This window comes from Asterias rubens, chromosome 15, assembly GCF_902459465.1.
Source record: "Asterias rubens chromosome 15, eAstRub1.3, whole genome shotgun sequence".
In the NCBI taxonomy this organism is placed as follows: Eukaryota; Metazoa; Echinodermata; class Asteroidea; order Forcipulatida; family Asteriidae; genus Asterias; species Asterias rubens.
Genome location: NC_047076.1, coordinates 4,110,019 through 4,130,396, shown reverse-complemented (window position 1 = coordinate 4,130,396; position 20,378 = coordinate 4,110,019). Strand labels below are relative to the sequence as shown.

General features: G+C 37.5%; 2 protein-coding genes across 3 annotated transcripts; both read right to left on the bottom strand.

The window, feature by feature from the left end:
* Nucleotides 1-93: 93 nt before the first annotated feature.
* On the bottom strand, nt 94-4,535 carry LOC117300159. The gene is made up of 6 exons (XM_033783880.1): nt 3,903-4,535; nt 3,504-3,688; nt 2,827-3,015; nt 2,082-2,195; nt 1,477-1,615; nt 94-1,015 (listed from the first exon to the last, which is right to left on the bottom strand). The coding sequence occupies exons 1-6, from the start codon at nt 4,496-4,498 to the stop codon at nt 892-894; spliced, it is 1,347 nt and encodes a 448-aa protein (XP_033639771.1). The 5' UTR covers nt 4,499-4,535; the 3' UTR covers nt 94-891.
* A 1,946-nt stretch (nt 4,536-6,481) lies between these two features.
* On the bottom strand, nt 6,482-19,568 carry LOC117299857 (grancalcin-like). 2 transcript variants are annotated; one of them, XM_033783425.1, is made up of 8 exons: nt 19,351-19,568; nt 15,411-15,449; nt 14,734-14,803; nt 13,548-13,591; nt 12,518-12,665; nt 11,271-11,384; nt 10,845-10,903; nt 6,482-8,896 (listed from the first exon to the last, which is right to left on the bottom strand). In XM_033783425.1, the coding sequence occupies exons 1-8, from the start codon at nt 19,399-19,401 to the stop codon at nt 8,870-8,872; spliced, it is 552 nt and encodes a 183-aa protein (XP_033639316.1). In that variant the 5' UTR covers nt 19,402-19,568; the 3' UTR covers nt 6,482-8,869. The 2 variants fall into 2 exon arrangements, with proteins under 2 accessions (XP_033639316.1, XP_033639317.1); XM_033783426.1 differs by lacking the exon at nt 6,482-8,896 and adding an exon at nt 9,350-9,602.
* Nucleotides 19,569-20,378: the final 810 nt, after the last annotated feature.

Sequence of the window (20,378 nt, the reverse complement as noted above, 5' to 3'; positions counted from 1 at the left end):
ACAATGGAGGAAGGCAGTGAAGCTTAGTATTATGACCCCCCCCCCCCCCATGAGACAGATATTTACAGAATTTTCATCAATCCCAATGTTACATCAGATTTACGAAAATTGTTTATTAAAATCTAGAATTCTAATAGAGGCCATAGGCCTACAAACGAAACACGTTATATTTTATTTAATGTAGCCTAAACTCTTTGTTAATGAATGCCTAGAATTTAAACATCGTCCACAATAGTTGTTGGTTCTTATGCACAATATGCAACGATTTACATAAACTGCACTTAAATGCCATTTCATTTCGAGCGACGACCGACGATTTTATTGCGGGTTATGTCAAAGGTCCCTACTTTTAGCCTCGTACAAAAACTTTATTTTCCTTTTTACGTCATCGCAATTGCGATGGCTTTATAGTGGAAACGCAAAATTAGCGACATCGCAATTGCGATGGATTTGAGGTTTGCGATCCCATCGCAAGTGTGTTAGCGATGATCGCAAACATAAACGTAAGTGAAATCAGCCCCAGGTTGAACAACAACTTCCCTTGACGGGGCCATTGTTCCATTGTGCAAGGGCACTCACGTAAGCTTCCAAACTTCACTCCCTTTGGTTCCAAAACAAAAACCTTACATTCAGTAAACAAATCTTTCTCCACACAAGGAAGTTTATTTGACTTATCATGCATTATTGTTGTCTTAAATGTTGCAGGTTCGTACACGCGTGCACTTTTCCATTGTTTTATATCGAAGATGGTGGTTATGACGTCATCTACTGACACCTGAGACCAGACCGAAGTCTAATCATGATACGTCAAACCCCAAAAGTCCACATATACTATTGTAACGTACTCTTGATTTGTTTATATTGGTTGATGTGATCATAATTCCATTCGTCTTACCAACGGCAGCTCCCATGATCATATTCATCACACGATACACGTGGTTGAAGCGCCTTGCGAACGGGTAAGTCTGGCTCCATCGGTCTCCTGCCCAACATGTAGAAGTTCTTATGGTAGTACCTGCAAGTAAAGCGCAGAATAAGAATTACAATGCACGACACTCTGAAGGAAAACAATCAACCAGTGTATGTTGTACCGGTATACAGCTTGTAATGCACATGTACCGAAGCTTGAAGAAGCTTTTAAAACAACAAGTGGCGCTCTCTTTGCATCGGTTTATAATAAACGCAATGACGAAAACGAACAAATATTAAAGTTTTATGCTAATAATTAGTAAAGTTTTTGCTAATAATTATTTGGAGCAATTACCAATAAATATTTTTATATACATATTTTTATATTAAAACAGTTTTTTTTAATTTAAATGTGTATGTAGTTGCTGGGCACCTCTGAAAAACAGTGTTTCACTGAGAGGTTTCCCCAGGGTAAAGAATAAATAAATAAATAGTGTCCACTGCCTTTAACCTCCACACAATGCAAGCTTCAAACATCACATTATAAATGTGTTAATTCAAACTTACCATCTTTGTAGGATGAATTTATGTCCTTTGATCACTGGTTGCGCCACATGAAGGGAGTACGGGTCACACTCACCGTCACCATTCTGGTTGTTCCACACAATCGCACGACCCTTACGTGGAGTCACACTTATACCAAGCTCTATAAAGATCAAATCAACACAATATTCTGATAGTTACTTCTACAAAATGAAAACGCTTTTGACCCATTACAAGACGTTTATCATAATTATGCACTATGACCTAAATTATTATTCTTTGGTATTTTGCTGTACTTTAGGGACAACCAGTTTTTATAATATAGCGCATTTCACACACAAAGGTCGTCTCAAAGCGCTTCAAACATTTCAATATTATCCCTGGTCACTGGGCCATTTAATTCACTCCTTAAACCATAGTCAGCCTGTGCCAATCACAGAGCCATCTCTGCCCTCACGGGTACCCATTTACCACTGGGTGAAGAGAATTATATTGTGCCTTGCTCATGGACACACGTGTTACGACCTGGACTCGCACCCACACTCTGCTGAACAGAAACACCATATAGGGTTAAGTTCGGTGCTATTAGCCGCTCGGCCACGACACCCCACCACCCATCTTATACATACCTGGGAATTCTGTCTGACCTCCTTCTTCTACATCTTGAAGATAAACTAATATGGTCCCCATCCTATCTCTCAGATCCAGGTTTCCTATTGTACAGTCGGTGTGACTCTTGTAACCTAAAAAAGTGTACAAGCAATGAAATAAACTAGTTTCGTTTATTTTTGGGGGTTCAAGAATGTTTTCTTTTAAAGGCAGTGGACACTATTGGTAATTACTCAAAATAATTATTGGCATAAAACCTTTCTTGGTGACGAGTAATTGAGAGAGGTTGATGGTATAACACATTGTAAGAAACGGCTCCCTCTGAAGTGCCATAGTTTTCGAGGAAGAAGTAATTTTCCACGAATTTGATTTCGAGACCTCAGATTTAGAACTTGAGGTCTCGAAATCAACCATCTAAACGCACACAACTTCGTGACACAAGGTTTTTATTTCTTTCATTATTATCTCGCAACTTCGACGACCGATTGAGCTCAAATTTTCACAGGTTTGTTATTTTATGCATATGTTGAGATACACTAACTGTGAAGGCTAGTCTTTGACAATTACCAATAGTGTCCACTGCCTTTAACAAATGTTGACAGATGAAGCCTTTTCAAGACAAAAAAATCAAATGATGTTCACATAATGCCACGAGAATACACAAAATACATTAAACTTGCGAAAAAAAGTATCATATTATAGAAGAGAGAAAAGGTGATCAGCTATTACCAATTGCTTTTTTGTACAAAGTGATATGCTACTTACCTATTCCATTTTCGTACGAGGTGATTTGATATTTGCCCCCATGCGATGGTTTGAGTCCCGTTGCACGATACACTCGATCATCAAACACCGTGGTGAAGCGTGTTTCCCCTGGGTAGAACGCAGTGCTGTATGACCATCCCAGCATGGGCTGAAGAGCCTGAGAAAAACTGGCGTTTACACAAGAAGTACCTAAACAGCCAAAACAAAAACAGTAGATTCAGAAACTCTTGGATATGAGCCAGAAACATTACAAATCCACAATGTGATGTTTGCATAGAAAGGGGAAAGTGTATTATAGGCCTACATTCATTTAATGTGTTCAAGAAAAGGGAGCCTATAGACAGATCTTTCTCTGAAGTAGGGTAGTTTTTGAGAAAGAGGTAATTTCTCATCTAATAATAAAAAAAACTTCAGGCCTGAAGCCTTTTATTATGCTTCTGGAAGCACACAAAATTACTATAAAAAATGTGCAAAGGGGGTGTTTTTTCTTCACTATTCCTTGCAACTTTCACAGATTTGTTATTTATATGCATAAGTTGGGATACACCAAGTAAGAATACTGGTATTTACAATGACCAAAGGTGTCCAGTGCCATTAAAATACAAATAATATTTTCGGAGATTATATCAATAGCAGATTCCATGCTTATAGGTTAGTAGTCTCATCTGCGATATTACCTTCAGTGAAATCTTGGCTTGTAACTTTGATGTTAAGATGCGATTTCTTGAGATGTCTTTGGAGTGTATCAATGGAATCAAAGCACATGATTGGTTCATCAGAATGTTGTGTCACGTGATTCCGATGGGCGCCAACTAAACCATCACATTCGTAATCGGACAAGAAGTGCTCGAACTGGTAGACACTGAAGAAGAAAACGTTGAACAAGAGAATACCAGAGTACCGGTGATAGTGTGTATTTATAAGATCCCGTTTGAGAGCAATGCAAATGCAAATAACACCAGTTTAATTGGCTGGAACTGTCCCCATAGACAAAATGGAGCACGCGTGCACGCACCCCTTGTTTCCCCTCCCCAAAAAATCATGATACTTTCATCTCTTTCTCGCATGACACTTACCGAATGTTAGCAGCTTCTGGCCGCCTTTTGTTTCCGATTAACTCCTGACCAATCACAGATCGTCCATCTACTGTGACGTCACGGATCTTTAGCTTCCTCATGATGGTCTCACGGAATGCGTCTGTTTGATGCTGCGCGGGCAGTTTGGATGTTACTTCCGGGTTTTTCTTTCCAGCGAGTCCATTTGTAAAAACCTTTTTACTCGGCTTCTGTTGCTTTGCCTCAGAGTTTGGTGTTTTTCCATGACTTACCTTACGCTGTGGTACATGTGTTTCCAATGGAACATTATGAACTGTTTTTGTTGCTCTAGAATGTTTTGTTGCAGTCGTCTCGTCAGTGTAGAAGAACGAGTGCACACCTTTTAAAATGGTTTGTGGTCCATGACGTACTGAGACAACAGTAACCATGCTCAGTGTTGTTACAAATGCAGCAAGTATTATAACCAACACAATTCGCTTGATAATAGTCTTACAAGAGATATCAGACCGATCACATGTATTCATGGGATTGTTGTCATTGTGACGATCGTTATGGTCATCCGTGTAAACTGCATTTGAAGGCACTTGTCTGCGATGGTGAACCTTTGTTTTAGCCATGACTGCAGCTGGCCCTCCCTGCACCTTCGCCCCTTGTATTTATAATATAAACTACATCACTCTGCACCACTGTTTGTACACAGCTGTTTTACAATGTTAAAGTAATCATTGCATTGAACTTTGACCGCACTGGTAGTGCACAGTCCATACAAACATTGTTTAAAGAGAATTACACCTTCGGTACTGCTGTATTTTATGTGGATTTGTGGGGTTCGATTTTAAATATCGCTCCAACGACAATGGCCCAATTTCGTAGAGCTGCATGCTTAACACAAAAAAACAAAAAACACATAAGCACAACAAAATTATGCTTACCAGAATAAGGTTACCAGTCAAACTACCATCACACATGTACAATTTGTAACTGGTTTACTGCTCAGAAAATTTGTAAAGCAATATTTTCGGCTTAGTAATAAGCAGCTCTATCAAATTGTGACCTGTTTTACTTTTTTGTCAGTCAGTGACTGCTGAGAAAAACTAGCACAATATTGTCGGGTGATAACGCTTCAAAAAATTATACAAATTGAATTTTTCTTTGAAATGATGGTATAGGCCCTACACATGGCAAAACGATTCATGTGATGCTTGGGAGGAATTTAGCTTTCTTTCAGTAAAAGTAAACATTGTGTAGTTAATACTTGGGAGAACTTTCGTTTATGTCTGCAAATGATGTAATATACTCTCTAAACGTAAAGAGTGAAAAAGCACTCTCTGAAGAGCCATATAACGGACAACTCTTTTCTGAGTGGTCTACCACTCTTTTAGATTGAAGTTTGCATCTTTTTGAGTGACTTTTTACTCTGTCCTGGAGTGAAACTCCCCTTAAAGGCAGTAGACACTATTGGTAATTACTCAAAATAATTATTAGCATAAAACCTTTCTTGGTGACCAGTAATGGGGAGAGGTTGATGGTATAACACATTGTGAGAAATGGCTCCCTCTGAAGTGCCATAGTTTTCGAGAGAGAAGTAATTTTTCACGAATTTGATTTCGAGACCTCAAGTTTAGAACTTGAAGGTCTCGAAATCAGCTATCAAAACGCACACAACTTCGTGTGACAAGGGTATTTTTTCTTTCATTATTATCTCAGAAGTTCGATGACCGATTGAGCTAAAATTTTCACAGGTTTGTTATTTTATGCATATGTTGAGATACAACAAGTGAGAAGACTGGTCTTTGAAAATTACCAATAGTGTCCAGGGTCTTTAAAGAGTGAAATAACCACCATTCTTTTTAAAGAGCCATATGAATGACAACGCTAAATGTAAAGCATTAATTACAGAGTGGTGTTTTTTACTCTTTTACATTTAGAGAGAGTAGAGTACCATTCACTCCACGAACGTACACCAACCCGGTTGTGTGAGTTAAAGCCATTATACACTTTCGGTACAGAATTTATTTTTAAAACTTCACAGATTTACAAATAATGTACAGGGTTTACAGAAGGTAATTGTGAAAGACTTATCTTGAAATATTATTTCATGAAATGCTTTACTTTTTCAGAAAGCATTAAAACAATATCAATTCTCCATAGCGCGAGAAATACAGGTTTATTTTAAACACATGTCATGACACGGCGAAACGCGGGAAAACAAGGGTGGGTTTTCCCGTTATTTTCTCCCGACTCCGATGACCGATTGAGACTAAATTTTCACAGGTTTGTTATTTTATATATAAGTTGTGGTACACGAAGTGTGGGCCTTGGATAATACCGTTTACCGAAAGTGTCCAATGGCTTTAAGTAACAAATAAGTGGTCACACTGTGGACTTTGCAGTATTTTACATACAGCAGCAACAAATATACAATATTTGTAAATCAATTTTTGTATTGAAAAACAAATAGGCAGACTGCCAATGTAAGGGCTAGTTAGGTCATTTTGAAAATAGAGGTTGCTAATGCAGGTTCAAATTCTCCAAATTACCTTTTTAAAATGACACATAGAAAAACCAGAAACATTTATATTCATTTTAAAAAGACGAGGTTGAAGGTGAACTTCAAAGTTATACAAGTTTATTATTCTCATGAGAATCAATAAAAAATGCAATTCTACAATTGAACATTGTCTTACATCACTGCTTCTAACCTAACCTTGTTTGCCATTATAACTTTTGTTCAATAATAAAAGATTTGGAGAAAAAAAACTGAAATGCAAACGATGACCAAAAATACATGTAAAACATTGATATTATCATTTGTCGTATTGTATATGTTTCTATAGAGCTGTTATAAAAACAATTGTTTACAATGTACCACTTTATAACTGTACACATGTTTGCATAAAGGTGTCATTGCATTATCATGCAATACAGGGGTTATACAATGCTTCTGTTCAGTGCTGTCCACAATTAGAGGCTCTAAATAGATCTGAACAGCAAGGAGTGAATAGTTGTTAAAGTTGTTTGGAAATTTATTCTTCAGCAGGTTCTGGCAGTAAACTATATCCTTGCTATCATTTAGCCATACAACAAGCATTTAAGTAAAATATATAGAAAATGTAATATAATTTGTTTTATGCAATGAATTGTGTACACGAATCAATTGTCGAAATAGACACTATTAACTATATTTTTATTCAACTACATGATTGATTTTACTTTTCTCACAATATACTTGTTTAAATGATACATAGGCACAGTTCAAAGTATGTTTTGTTCATGGTCAGTAACAGTGTGTATAGTAAAACTACATTATTATAGTCCAGGTGTTGATTTTACAAAGCAATAAAATCCATCCCAAGACTAAAAAGAAAAACCTACATGTATGTGCTCCATATTTGAATGATATTAAAAACATGTTTTATTTGTGAACATTAAACTGTGTTTTCTTGGGCTGCACTTCCTTGGCTACTTATAAGTAAGTCTCGATGAAAGACGTTCCTAAATTTCACACAGGGTTCCACCCAACGGGTACGATAGTTTGGATAGTGTGAAACACGATAGTTGAGTGATAAGAAACAAGATCGCCTTGCACCAAGACTACCGCCTATCAAGCATGTCTATGGACCTTTTCAAATCCACTGCTTCGGCTTTCGATCCAGCTTCAGGCTCCGTTCTCACATCTGAAGCCTTGAGCACGTAGCAAAGCACGTGCAATTATCAAAACAACAACAGAGCAAAGCTATCCTGAGTCGAATCTGGAGCCAAAGCTGTGGTTTCGAAAAGGGTCTATTTATCAGTTACTTATAACCAGCTGCTTATAACCATCTCTTTAGAAATTAAGACAAAACGAACAAAATGAAAATACAAGTAGTTTAAGTTAAAAATAAAAAGTGAACATCTATATCTATGTGTACAGGTACATTACAATAGACCCATCACATGAAATACCCTTATTACATTCAAACATGTGCACAGACACTGTTGGTTGGCAAACGCCATAGAGACGTGCACTTTAAGTAGACGCCAAACCCGTCTGCGTCACGCCACTATCATCCCATTACAAACAGTCACAATGTTCTTTCATTTTGCCAACCAAAGTGTTAGTGCGCACGCATGACTTGCAATTTACATTATTTCGTGGGAAGGGTCTACTACAAAATTGAAGTTTTAATTTCTAGATAAACACACTTAGCTTTAAGTTTGTCATAACCACGTAATTTAGTTTTCCTTAAAACTTTTGAGCTTGTTCAATGAACTCTATGAAACTGGAATGACTATAAACAGCCTTGGGTTTAGCTCAGTGGGCTAGTGTTAAGACACCTGCTCTTGCAGTACAAAGGTCGTGAGTTCAAATACCAAACGAGTGATTTGCCTGTGGATTTTTTTTCAAAGAACTCGCGAAAGTACCGAGTATACATAAACCTTGTTTAATACACATCAGTGTAAGGGTAAAATCTAAATTAATTTCTTTATCCCTAATGCAAAATTAACATCTCTGAAGTACATGACCTTTGGCCCTTTATTATGGAAATTCACAAAAATGTTGAGTGGTAATATCAATCGAAATGAAAGACTTAAATCTTAAACAAGATGAACTGCTAATCATCTCCTTGTTTTCTAATGTTTTAGTTGTGCAAATTTTAAAATGTAAATCTAGAAAATACTTTGTTTTATATGTAATACTTGGCTTGTCCTGAAGAACAGTGAACAAAACCCTCCGACTTATAAGTGAGGAAATATTAGGGTTTTGTCTTCCATCCCTGCAGCTGTGTAATCCACTTGCGCAACGTTTATACATTGTGCAAGTGGACTTAAACAGTGGCGTAAAGTTTCGTGAAATTGGTAGCTGGATGGTAAGATCGTATATTTTAAGGACAATTTTAAGATGTAAGAAAATAACCCAGAGATAATATAAGAAATAAACCCCGAGATATAACAAAATAAACCTAACAAACTATGGGCTTGTCATAGGATAGCGATCAGTCGTCCTCCTACAGGCAAGAGACAGACTTGATGAACTGTTAAGAACAATAACAAGGACACATCATTAAGTTAAAATATCAAGAACAGTGTCCATGACATCAAGTTGAATACTAACCACTTGTACTTAACACTCACAGTGCATAGACAGTTGCAGGCCTGATAACTTCACGGAGGCAACAAAGGCGATTGCCTCCATGCCCCAATTTCATAGAGTTGCTTAAGTACAGAATTATGCTCCACACCTTTCTGCTTAGCGAAAATAAGCAGGATACCAGTCACAAAGTGTACATGTGACATGGTACTTTGGCTGGTAACCTTATTCTGGTAAGCATAATTTTATTGTGCTTTGTAGCTACTTTTTGTGCATAAACAGCTCTATCAAATTGGGCCCTGGTCAATGCCTTGGTACCCTTAAATGCACCAGTAGAAATTTACAATTTGCTCATAGGGTGCCCTTTACCAAGGAGAACATGCCTTGGTGCCTTTGCCCTTTCAAAAACGAAGCATACAGGCCTACAGTTTGGGGGGGGGGGGGGTAGTGCATTACATCAACACAATACAAAGTTTATTACAAGAAGTTTTATCACTACGTGTTAAAAGGTTTGAATTCATTATTTGTTTCTGTGTTGTTAACCACTTTTTTACAACTGGTGTCAGCTTCTTTTGAGTATTTACACATCAGCGATGAATTTCTCATTCAGAGATCGAGAGAGATTAAATGGTCATGACGCTTCTAATGAACTGTACATGGGGAAAAACAAAAAATAGCACAGACACATGAACGTTGTTACACTTCGCATGCATACACTAAGCAAGTAAGAGACGTAAAGCCGTTGGTCTCGTGTGTTGTATTATGGATGTAAAACAACCAAGTACACTTAGTAGAAAAAGAAGGGGTTCGCCCCAGTGTTCCTGGTTTGATTGGCAGCATGTCGTGCCACAGCACCTTGCAAACCATTACGTGGTGCTATGTTAAAAGGAGTAGGTCTCATAATTCAAAAACTTAGTCCCACACACCCTGCAGGAAAATACTGAATGTTGAAGCGCCTTGAGTGTCTCTTAGTGTCTCTTGAGCGTCACAGAGTGACAATATGAGCGCTATCTAAGAAGTCACTATTATTAGTATTATTATGAAATGAAATGAAATGTTATGGTTTGATTATTATCATCAATTCCCCGACATATTAGAAATACAAGATTACAAACTGATTAGACACAAATACGTAGATATCGTCACTGAGTGACGGATATGGGCGCTATAGACCTCTCAATACGCACAGCGTACTCACATGTGCCTCTCCTTGGTATCATTTTGGGTGTCAAAATCGTAAACATGTACAAACATGCACAAAACACAGTTGACACCCGAAATTGCGCGCATTGTTCAGAGGCGCGTTCTGCAATAGCTCCCCCTTTGCATAATGCAAAACGCTACAGGTAAGCTGAGGTCAGGTGCACGTTTTTCACACACAGAGAACAGCTATTGTCCAACGATCTGCCTCCTTTTTGAGAGCGTGACGTCATATGCAATCGGTCTATTTAAGAAACCATTATTATTATTCTCATCCGTAAATGTTGTTAACACTTACTGCATCTCAGTAATCAATCAAGGTTTGCGGAGACACCATGTACAATAATAAAGTCTCTTTAAAGGCACTGGACATATTTGGTGAACTTGTCAAAGACCAGTTTGCTCACTTGGTGTATCTTAACATATGCATAATAACAAACCTCAGAAAATTTGGGCTCAATTGGTCATCGAAATTTGCAACAGAATAATGAAAAAAAACTACCCTTGTTGCACAAATTATCCCTTTCTCAAAAACTCTGGTAGGCATACTGCAGAGGGACCTTTTTTCTCACAATTTTGTATTCTATCAACAGCTCGTCATTGCTCATTACCAACTAAATTTTTTGAGTAGTTACCAAGAGTGCCGAGTGCCTTTAATAAACTCCAAACACAAAAAAAAAAAAAACACTTACATCATCATACTGGAAATTTGCGTAACCATTTCGCTGTGTGTCTCTACTCTGGAAAGTGGCTGCAAAAAAAAAAGAAAGCATAACACAGGCTTTTAGCTGGATGTCTTTAAATGTTCATCTAATGATTGATAACATAATTATATAAGAGATGATGTTAAATTTGCATCGGTGATAAAGAATTTCATTAATTTTTGTTTTTTACCCATATTAAAAACCAAAATTTTTGTAAGACACTGCTCTGGAATTGCAAGGGTCGTGGGTTCGAATCCCACCCGAGTAATATGCCTGTGATATTTGTTCACAGGACTCGGGAAAGTAGACTCGAGCATAAAGTGCATACATACATCGGTGTATGGGTAAAAACCAAAAAATTAATAACATAACCATGCTAACCAGGCTTATCACATGAGTCTAAACTGAACTCACCTGTGAGTGCTCTTAAGCGTACCACACAAGACACAAAGTCATCAAAGGTGATATGACCAGACTTCTCATACCGTCTGATCAACACACCAAGACATTGTGGAGACAAGTTGTAACCTGAGGATCAAAACGGTCAAAATATCAACTATACATCCATGAATGGCCCACCAAGCTTACCACTAAGTAAGATTTGAAACTGGATGGTGGAAATATGAAAAAGTAAAGGTTTTCGGTAAAACCATGTATCCATGATAATCTCTAAGTGAGTTGGGGTGGTTCTGAAAAGAACCATTGGTTTCAACTCGACACTTCGATCAGTACACTCTGATCGTCTTCTGGAGAAGGCTTTTATAGCATTGATCAGTTTTCATACATGACGTTCTTGTTGAGTTGGTCAACCTCTATGGTAATACCAAATACAATGTAGGCCCCATTTCCACCGCTAGAGGGCGTTTCTGTAAGCCACGATCCCGCCAACAAGAACTGTTTGAGCGAGTGTGGTGTGGTGAAGTGATCAACACACCAAGGATCAAATTGGTCAAAATATCAACTATAAATCCATGAATGATCCACCAAACTTAGCATTGATTAGTCTTGATGCAAGAAATTCTTGTCGAGTTGGTAAACCTCTATGGTGATACAGTATAGGCCTTATTTCCAACGATAGAGGGGATTGCGAGGACTGAAGCTAGCAGAATATTTGATATTGGGTCCTTACAGTGTCTGGATCCCCTGAATTCCCTTATACAACAATCAACAAAAACACCAAGGAGCCAGACCATGCAAAAATAATGTAGAATGTATGCTGTGCGAGGAAAACTTGCGTCTGTGTCTGGACTGTGTAATGCTTTTGTCTGTAACCTTCCGCACAACTTGTTTTCATTCATGGAGCCTGATTTTATTTGACGCAGATTTTTTTTGTAATGGTGGAGTACTATTTCATGAAACTTGGACAATGGCGGGTCCGCGGAAGAGTTGCATGCCTGAGCCCCAGTCTATTACCATATCTCTTTATACTTTTGATTGCATTATGCAGCTCATGTCCCTGTACTGTTCATGATCTGTTTCGTACAAAGTGCTGCAAATCTACCAACGGTAGGAGCGATCAAAATAACGTACACCGGTTGAAAAAACTTAAGTTACCCCCTGCGCTGTGCAGCCATGGAACATGCGTCTTTGTATCACATCACGTGGTTGGTTCTCGACTAATAAAATATCACAATTTGTTACAGAGGTATAAAAAAACTTACCAAAACTCTTGATTGCATTATGCAGCTCATGTCCCTGTACTGTTCCTGATCTGTCAGTGTCAAACTGAATGAACGTCTGCTTCCATTGGTTAATGACAGTCCATAGTTCCTTGAACTCTGCAAACCCCATCTTACCGGAGTAATCTCGCTGTACACAACATGGTCAAGGGCAACATCTATAGGATTTGAGGCATTGCATGGTGAGGTATCAATGTATAGAGCAAGCTAGTCCAAACGTTGAGACCAATTTCAGAACTGACTCCGCGGCAGTACAGTTAATTACGATCCTATAAGCTAAAGTAGTAGTCCAGTCTAATTTCTATACCATCCGCCCTGGTAATAGTTAAATAAGCAGGACAGTTCTTTTCAGAACTGAGAAGTCTCCCGAACCTCCGATTATCTACTCCACGGCAGTAGAATAAAGCAAGACAGTTCCCTAAGAACAACTCTACCTGGTAAGTAGATACACACATGGTGTTACCGCAAACCAAATATACAAGGACAACATCTATACTCATTTGTGTTTAATCAGTTTGTTCTCTTATATTTCTATGTGTGTTAATCAAATTAATTAATTCAAAACAAGACCTACTTCACAATTTGTGCAAATAAAAATGATAATAACAATACTGGGTTTTTGTACAGTGCTCCATCACACCCCTATAATATAAAATTTATTTTTGATACAATTTATGTGGCCATTTATATAAAATAAAAAAAAATGTTTTTGTTGAAAATTTAACCCTCGTTGGTTTGCTTCTCCAAAATGATATATTCGACAAACGACTCTTTTGGCTGGACTGGATAAAGTAATTTGCATTATTTCAATAATAAGCAACGATACAACTTCTTTCTTGAAGATGACAGTATTATCAGCAAAAATTTGTTTTTGTTAGGGGGGGGGGTGATAAACATTAAGCCTTCACCTTGACTATGACAAAACATATTTCCCGCAAACGCAATAGAAATTGCACACAAACAAGTTATCCTGATACTATATTGTGTGGCATTGTCAATAATAAAAGGATACGTCCAGCATAGCTATCATTACACGGCAAGTCTCCAGGCTGAACTCTGAAAATTTAAAAAAAATAAATATAATAGTTAGCCATATCAGAGCTGCTCCAAACGAGAACATTTTCAAACATCTGCTGAAAACTTACCTGTTTACTCATTAATTTTTGTAAAGCGCTTCATGGGACTGTTGTTTGAAGAGCTATATAAGTGCCGATCATTATTATTATTATTATTATCATCAGGAACATCCAAAGCACTTTAATTGTTGAATTGTACAAATCGCAGAAAAATTATTCTTTTATTAGTTTTTTACTTGGGCCAGTGCATCATGCAAATTCTATTGACTAGGCCTTTTTGCTGATATCTCTGAGAGACAAACAAATAAAATATAAATGGTGTTTGAAGCTTTGCATGGTGTGGAGAATAACAGCAACTATTAATAAAAATATGAATACACGAGCGGGTTCGGTCTCGACGTTTCAAACAATATACTCTGCTCATCTTCAGGAGAAACTGAATATATTGTTCATTCTCCTGAAGACGAGCGGAGTATAATGTTGGAATAGTCGAGACCAAACCGGCTCTTTTCAGAACCAACACTCCATCAAAAGAGATTTTACTCATGGTTGTACCATTCATATTTATATTTATAGTTACTCAAATAAAATATAGATCGGATGTCAGATTAGTACAACAGGAAGGAAAAATAACTGCAACAGATTAGAAGAATCCATCGGTATATAAAATAACAATTGACTGCTAAATATTTGGGGCACAGTAATAATTACAGGCCCAAGGTGATGTCAAAACCAAAGCTATGCCCTCAGCTACGCTTCGGGCATAGTCATGGTTTTGACATCGCCTTGGGCCTATATTTGTAACTGTGCCCCTCATAGAAGTCAATATTTCTATAATATTTCACAGAGGAGTTGATTGTTCAACTCATTCTCGGTTGAGCAGCTATAATCTTTGGGAAGCATAAAAACACTACGCAAAAAGAAAATTAAATGATCTACGTGTAAATGAAACAGCTGTATATAAATGCCTTTTTGTATTGTTTTGTATTGAAAAGCACATGTTCACAAATTGTTATCACTTCTTTTCTTCTTTAATTGTTGTCACATTTATATTTCTCATGAGGGAATTTTAGAAAGGGAAAAAAAAAAAATTCTGAAGGAAGTATGAAGGAAGAAACTTACGTTGATATGTTCCTGCTATGCCAGAGGCTGTAAGGCACTGCTGTAACTCAACTGGTTCAATCTGCCCATCCTAAAAATAAGAAAGATTATGATAAAGTGCTGTTAATAAGTGCCTTAAAACTATTCAGGATTTGCCCTTAATTTCTTCAGTTCCTAGCCAGCAGGACCAGTTAGCTTTTTCACTGGTCCATTTTTAACTTTTGGACTTGTAGGGTTTGCCCTTACATATGTAACTCTTTTATTTTAAAACTCAGAAGCAATTTGATGTAGCTTGTTATTTCACTAAATTAAATTAGTCCATTTCTCAAATTAAATGGTAATGCTTTCCACAACTGAACTAACCAGCCAGACAACCTGTTTTTTGGATTGATATTTCAAAAACCTTCTAAAATTAAATTTTCACAGAAAATCTTTCTTCAAGAAAACTCAGCTAAGGTCAAAACGTCAGGCCATTAACCTTTTCGAAAAAAATTCACAAGTCAGTGTCTTTGTATAAAACACTCAAACTGTTCAAAAACCATTAGTTATCATTCGCCAAAATTTGTTTTGACCACCATTCTTTTTTCCTTGAGAGATTGTTTATCGCACCAAGTGTATTAAAAGACTGTGGAATCCACAGTAGAATGAAGTGCAAACTGCAAATTTAAATTATGATTCTAGCTGTTGTATGTACTTACTTGGCCTGCCACAGCTTGAAACCATCCCCATAGTGGATCCTGAAATAGGAATATTAAATAAAAAGTCAATTCAAATCAGTTATAAATTAACATTTGTTTGCGTACTACTGAGTAGTGACGTCGTGGTTCTGTCATGCAGTCATCAACCTCGTTTTTAGGGGTGATCGATCTCACCGCGTCATTTTTTCCCAGACAAAAATACGCGCACGGTCGGGAATAATCGGCATTTGTAGTGCAATGGTAAAACTTGGGGACTGAATTACGGTAAGAATTTATCATTTTTAACAATTTTGGGGATTGCGGAGTGGATTTTCTGTCGTCCCCTCGGACAATGAGATATCAAAGGACACATAGAGCCTAATTTTGGCAAGATTAAAAAAAAAAAAAAAGAGCGATTTGATCCATGATTGAAACATCATCGTTATTGTCGTGAGAGATGAGGTTACGGGAGACGATAGCGGACAAAACCGAAATAGTTCTAGGAGTAGGCGTAGTAGGGCCAATAAGCGGAGGGAGTCCAGCGTATTGGCACTGTGGGGCTGCATGACGGTACATAAATATATAAATTATATATTTAATTTATTTAATAATCTAAAATAGACCCAGTAACTGGGCCATTGTACTCCTTTTTTCGTAGTTTTGTCATTATCGGTCGTAATGCATGTAATGAGTCATGACAACATTTCGAAAAAAGGAGTACAGCGCTCGCCCCAGACCAGAGCAGAGTTACTGGGTCGAAAATATCGCTAGTATAGTTAAGTTGCAATAATTAATCATAACCCCCCATCCTCCTGAGCTGAGACTGAGTGACCCTCCATCCTCGGCGGTCTGGTAACCATCGTTAGCAGCGGTCAGGAGGATGGACTCGAGAGATGCCAAGTCCAGAGGCCAGCTATGCGTGAGATTTTTGTTGTTTTGTGGTTTTGTCACTGGGTTTTTGTGCTGCTATTGAAGACACTTGCATGACATTCACTAAAGAAAGGAAGTCCAAGTCAATGCCAACACACCTCTGCAGTTTTGTGTCCTTGAGAGACAGTTTTATGAATGGGAGTACAAGTTTGCAATAAAGGGCACTCTACTGATTCAGAATAGATTCAACTGGGAAAAGTTTCCGTATGGCGCCACCACTTTTTCATTTGATATGAAATAATATAGTATCTAATTTACCTCAATGAGATATCCTTTTTTGTAAAAATAGTGAAAAAGTGGTGGCGCCATACGGAATGTTATCCTTCAACTGATCCTGAACTGGTCAAACAGGTGAAGATACTTTTCTCAAAGCCTCTTCAAAAGAACTAATATTTTTTGGATAACTTTCCGTATGGCGCCACCACTTTTTCACTCATTTTTACAAAAAGGGATATATCAATCAGGTAAATTAGATACTATATTATTTTATTTCGAATGAAAAAGTGGTGGCGCCATACGGAAACTTTTCCAAATACAACGCTCCGGGGATCACCTCGGGAGTCATAGTTTTAACCAAAGCACTCGAAGCAGTCAATATTTGTATACTAGTAGGGATGGCAACCAGAATTTCAATGTTTGTTCTATAGCTTTGAAATGTGGCTAGTATGAAAGAATTCAGTAAATGGAGTTATTTGGTGGTTGTTTGAAGAAAATCGGTCAAGGGGTTCCAGAGTTGTGGTTATTTAGTGTCAAGTTCAGAGTCGTGGTCGTTGCCTAGCAACTAAAGTAAACAACAAACAAACAAATAACAATTTTAATAAAATCCTAATTAACAAATTAGACTTTTTAGTTACACAAAACTGAAATATTCTGGTTCCAGGCAAAAAGTGTTATGAGAACTGAAGAAAAAAACCAATTTGATTGCGTGGATTTTGAATTAACAGACCTCAAAAATGGACTCAAAGTCCCCAGGGATTACTCAAAGTGCATATCTTGATCTTTCGTATAAACAAATAAACAATGAATAAACAACAGTTCTCAGAAGAGCATATCTCAAAAAGTAATTGACTGGCCACCTTCATTTTTGGACTAGGGGTAGAAAAGTGGGATGCATTTGAGGTTACTTAATGACAACTAAAAATTCCCATGAACTTAATTATTGTTATTTTTGAAAATATGCAAATTAGGCCTAATTACCCGTGTAATCTGACTCCCCGCTGAGATAAACAAACAGCGAATATACCTTGCATTTTCAAAAGTGCATATCTCTAAAAGGAAATCTCTAACCAGCTTCATATTTGGACAAGGGATAGAAAAGGGAGATGCCATTAAGGTTTTTAAACAACAATAACAAAATTCCCTTATCTAAATAATTTTTTTTCTTGTTCAAAATATGCAAATCATGCTAATTATCTGTATTTTGACACCTGCCAGATATAATGAATTAACTCGTGTTTTCAAAAGCGCATAGCTCAAAAAGTAAATATCTGATCACCTTCATTTTTGGACAAGGATTAGAAAAGTAAGATGCCTTTAAGGTTATTAAACAACAAAAACATAATTCTCATTATCTTAATTATTGTTATTTTTCAAAATATGCAAATTGAGCCTAATTGCCCGTAATTTGACACCTGCTGTGTAAAACTAATAAATAATGTCGCATTTTCAAAAGTGCATATCTCAAAAAGTAAACATCTCACCCCCTTCATTTTTGGACAAGGAATAGAAAAGTGAGATGCCTTCAAGGTTATTGCACAGCAAGAACAAAATTCCCATAACCCCAATAAATAACAGAGTAAATGTTTAATTGAAAGATAACAATAAAACTTAATAATATTTAGTCAAAAATCAAGTAACAAAGCTAAGTTGCAGAATAAAATGTGTGAAATTGGAGATTAGAAAGTTTGCAATTTAAACTGCTGAATATGGATCACCGAAATCCGAAGAAAAAAAAACAATTTTGACGGACGAAAAACAAGTTCAATTTCTTTTTTACGAAAATAATGTGAATATTCTTTGTCAACAAACAAAAGTTCTCTCTAAAAAGTTCAAATTTCCCGCAAATATTCTGCACTTTGATCAATAAACACTTGCAATTCTCAATACACGTCCGCTCTTCACGAATGAATAATGGAGTGTAAACAAATATAAGACCCACGCGGCGCAGTAACTGCCATTTTGCAGCTTCATTGCGCAAGTCTGGTTTCGGCGCGATGACGTCACCATGTACACTGCGCTGTAGTGGGATTTATGAATGACTCTTTACGAGAGGTCAAAACTAGACATCTAGCTCTGTACACAACCTTGCAACCGAATAGCTACAGATTCTTGAGCGACCCCTCATGGAAAAGGCGCTGTAGCTGAAAACCGCCTCGTTCCTCAACTTAGCTACGGCCACCATTTTGTAGAATAGAACACGGTCTTTCGTTTGGTATGCGTCGCGATGGTGAGCTAAGTCGCGATCGTTAAAATCCCCTTCAACAAACATTTTAACATTGTTTCAATAGTTTAAGATTAATTATGGCAAAGTGGACTTAGCCATAATTAAAAAGCCTAACATCTAAGCTTCATTTTAAGGGGTATTTCGATATTTTTGGACGTATTTACGGCCGTACGACAGCCCAAAGAAAAACTTCATCACGCATGGCAATTCAGGGACAAGAAATGAACTGCGCGCTGACGGGGTGCGAATTAACGAAAAGTACGGATTTTTTCTTCTCTTTTCTCGGAAAGTAAATTTCTAATTATTCTAACATTTTGTCAAGTACTAGAAAACGAATTTCTCAAAAGTTTTACATTATTAACATACTTTTATTCTACACCATTTCGTAAAAAAAAATTTTTGGAACTGAAATATGACACCGTCGCAAATTAAAACTTCGTCAAATTGTTCGCCAGTCACGTGACCGGGCGACGTCCCTAATACTAGTACTACTAGCCTATCTATCTATTAGTATTATAAATATAGGCCTACCCAAAAACATAAAAACAAAACAAACATCTTCTCTGTGTTGCAGAGTCTTATACTTACAGCCACTGGAGGAGCATGTGCCTGAGGAGCGCCGTAGCCTGGATAAGCCATTCTTTCTGTCAAAAACAGGTCAATGGAACTAAAAAAATCGGTAAATATGAAGTTAGTCGTGGATCGTTTGACGCTGGTTGGTGCTGGATGGAGTAGAATAAGGTAGGTATGTTTTTTTCCGTGTCCGGCCCCGCGCGCGCCGGTGGTACGTAGCGTGTTTATTTCCTGCTTGTGTGGTCTGCATGCACGTACACAGGACACACGGGCGGGGCTAGTGCATAACTCTACGGGCTTATAGCGAAAGACTGGTATAGGAAGCTCTGTCGTTTTAAAAATGTCATCAGAGGAGGGCGCCCTACCGTGAGCAATCATCAAAGTTTTAGCAAAAAATGGCGGGGCGTGGTGTCGGGAAAGGGGTGTTTTGTGCCCAATAAGATCATCAAAAAGGACTCTAGTTTTCGAGTTTTGTAGTCACCCCTCTGACACTAACTGATTTTTTGCCAAGATGGACTTCTGATTGTCCTGAATAACATTCAAAATTCGCCAAGGGGACAACCTGCACACTAATGGGTTATTTTAATTAGAAAAATTAATATAGTTACAGGTCTGCCTCCAGTTTGTTTACTCAACTTGTAAACTTTCCTCCACAATGTTTGCTGCCGAGAGGGGACTCGATAGTTTTTGTTGTTGATTGTAGGCGCCCGTTGCTCTCATAAATTATGTGCGCACTGCTGTTCTTCATATTATGTAGAGATGTAGAGATCTGTCTCACGGTCAGCATGTCATTATGCATCATTGTATACAAAAATATTTGCGTAAAAAACAGTGTATGAAATGTGTTTGTTGGATGTTGAGGTGCTTGTTGGGGTGTTTGTTTGTTTGTTTGTATGTTTTTGGGTGTTTTTTTTAAGATAATAAATTCATCATTGGCAGCTCAGAATCAATATCTTAATAGTGTAGCCATAGAGCTATATAATGTAGAGGTTCTGTATCATCATAGAGTTATGTCTGTATTATAGCTCTATGAGTGTAGCACA

Coding starts and splice junctions, on each gene's coding strand:
- LOC117300159 (XM_033783880.1), bottom strand. CDS start 4,498: ATGGCTAAAACAAAGGTTCACCATCGCAGACAAGTGCCTTCAAATGCA. Junction 3,016..3,503: donor AAGCCAAGATTTCACTGAAG/GTAATATCGCAG, acceptor TTGGCTGTTTAG/GTACTTCTTGTGTAAACGCC. Junction 1,016..1,476: donor AAATTCATCCTACAAAGATG/GTAAGTTTGAAT, acceptor CTTTACTTGCAG/GTACTACCATAAGAACTTCT.
- LOC117299857 (XM_033783425.1), bottom strand. CDS start 19,401: ATGGCTTATCCAGGCTACGGCGCTCCTCAGGCACATGCTCCTCCAGTG. Junction 12,666..13,547: donor TAATGATAGCTATGCTGGAC/GTATCCTTTTAT, acceptor TGTTGTGTACAG/CGAGATTACTCCGGTAAGAT. Junction 10,904..11,270: donor ACGCTTAAGAGCACTCACAG/GTGAGTTCAGTT, acceptor TTTTTTTTGCAG/CCACTTTCCAGAGTAGAGAC.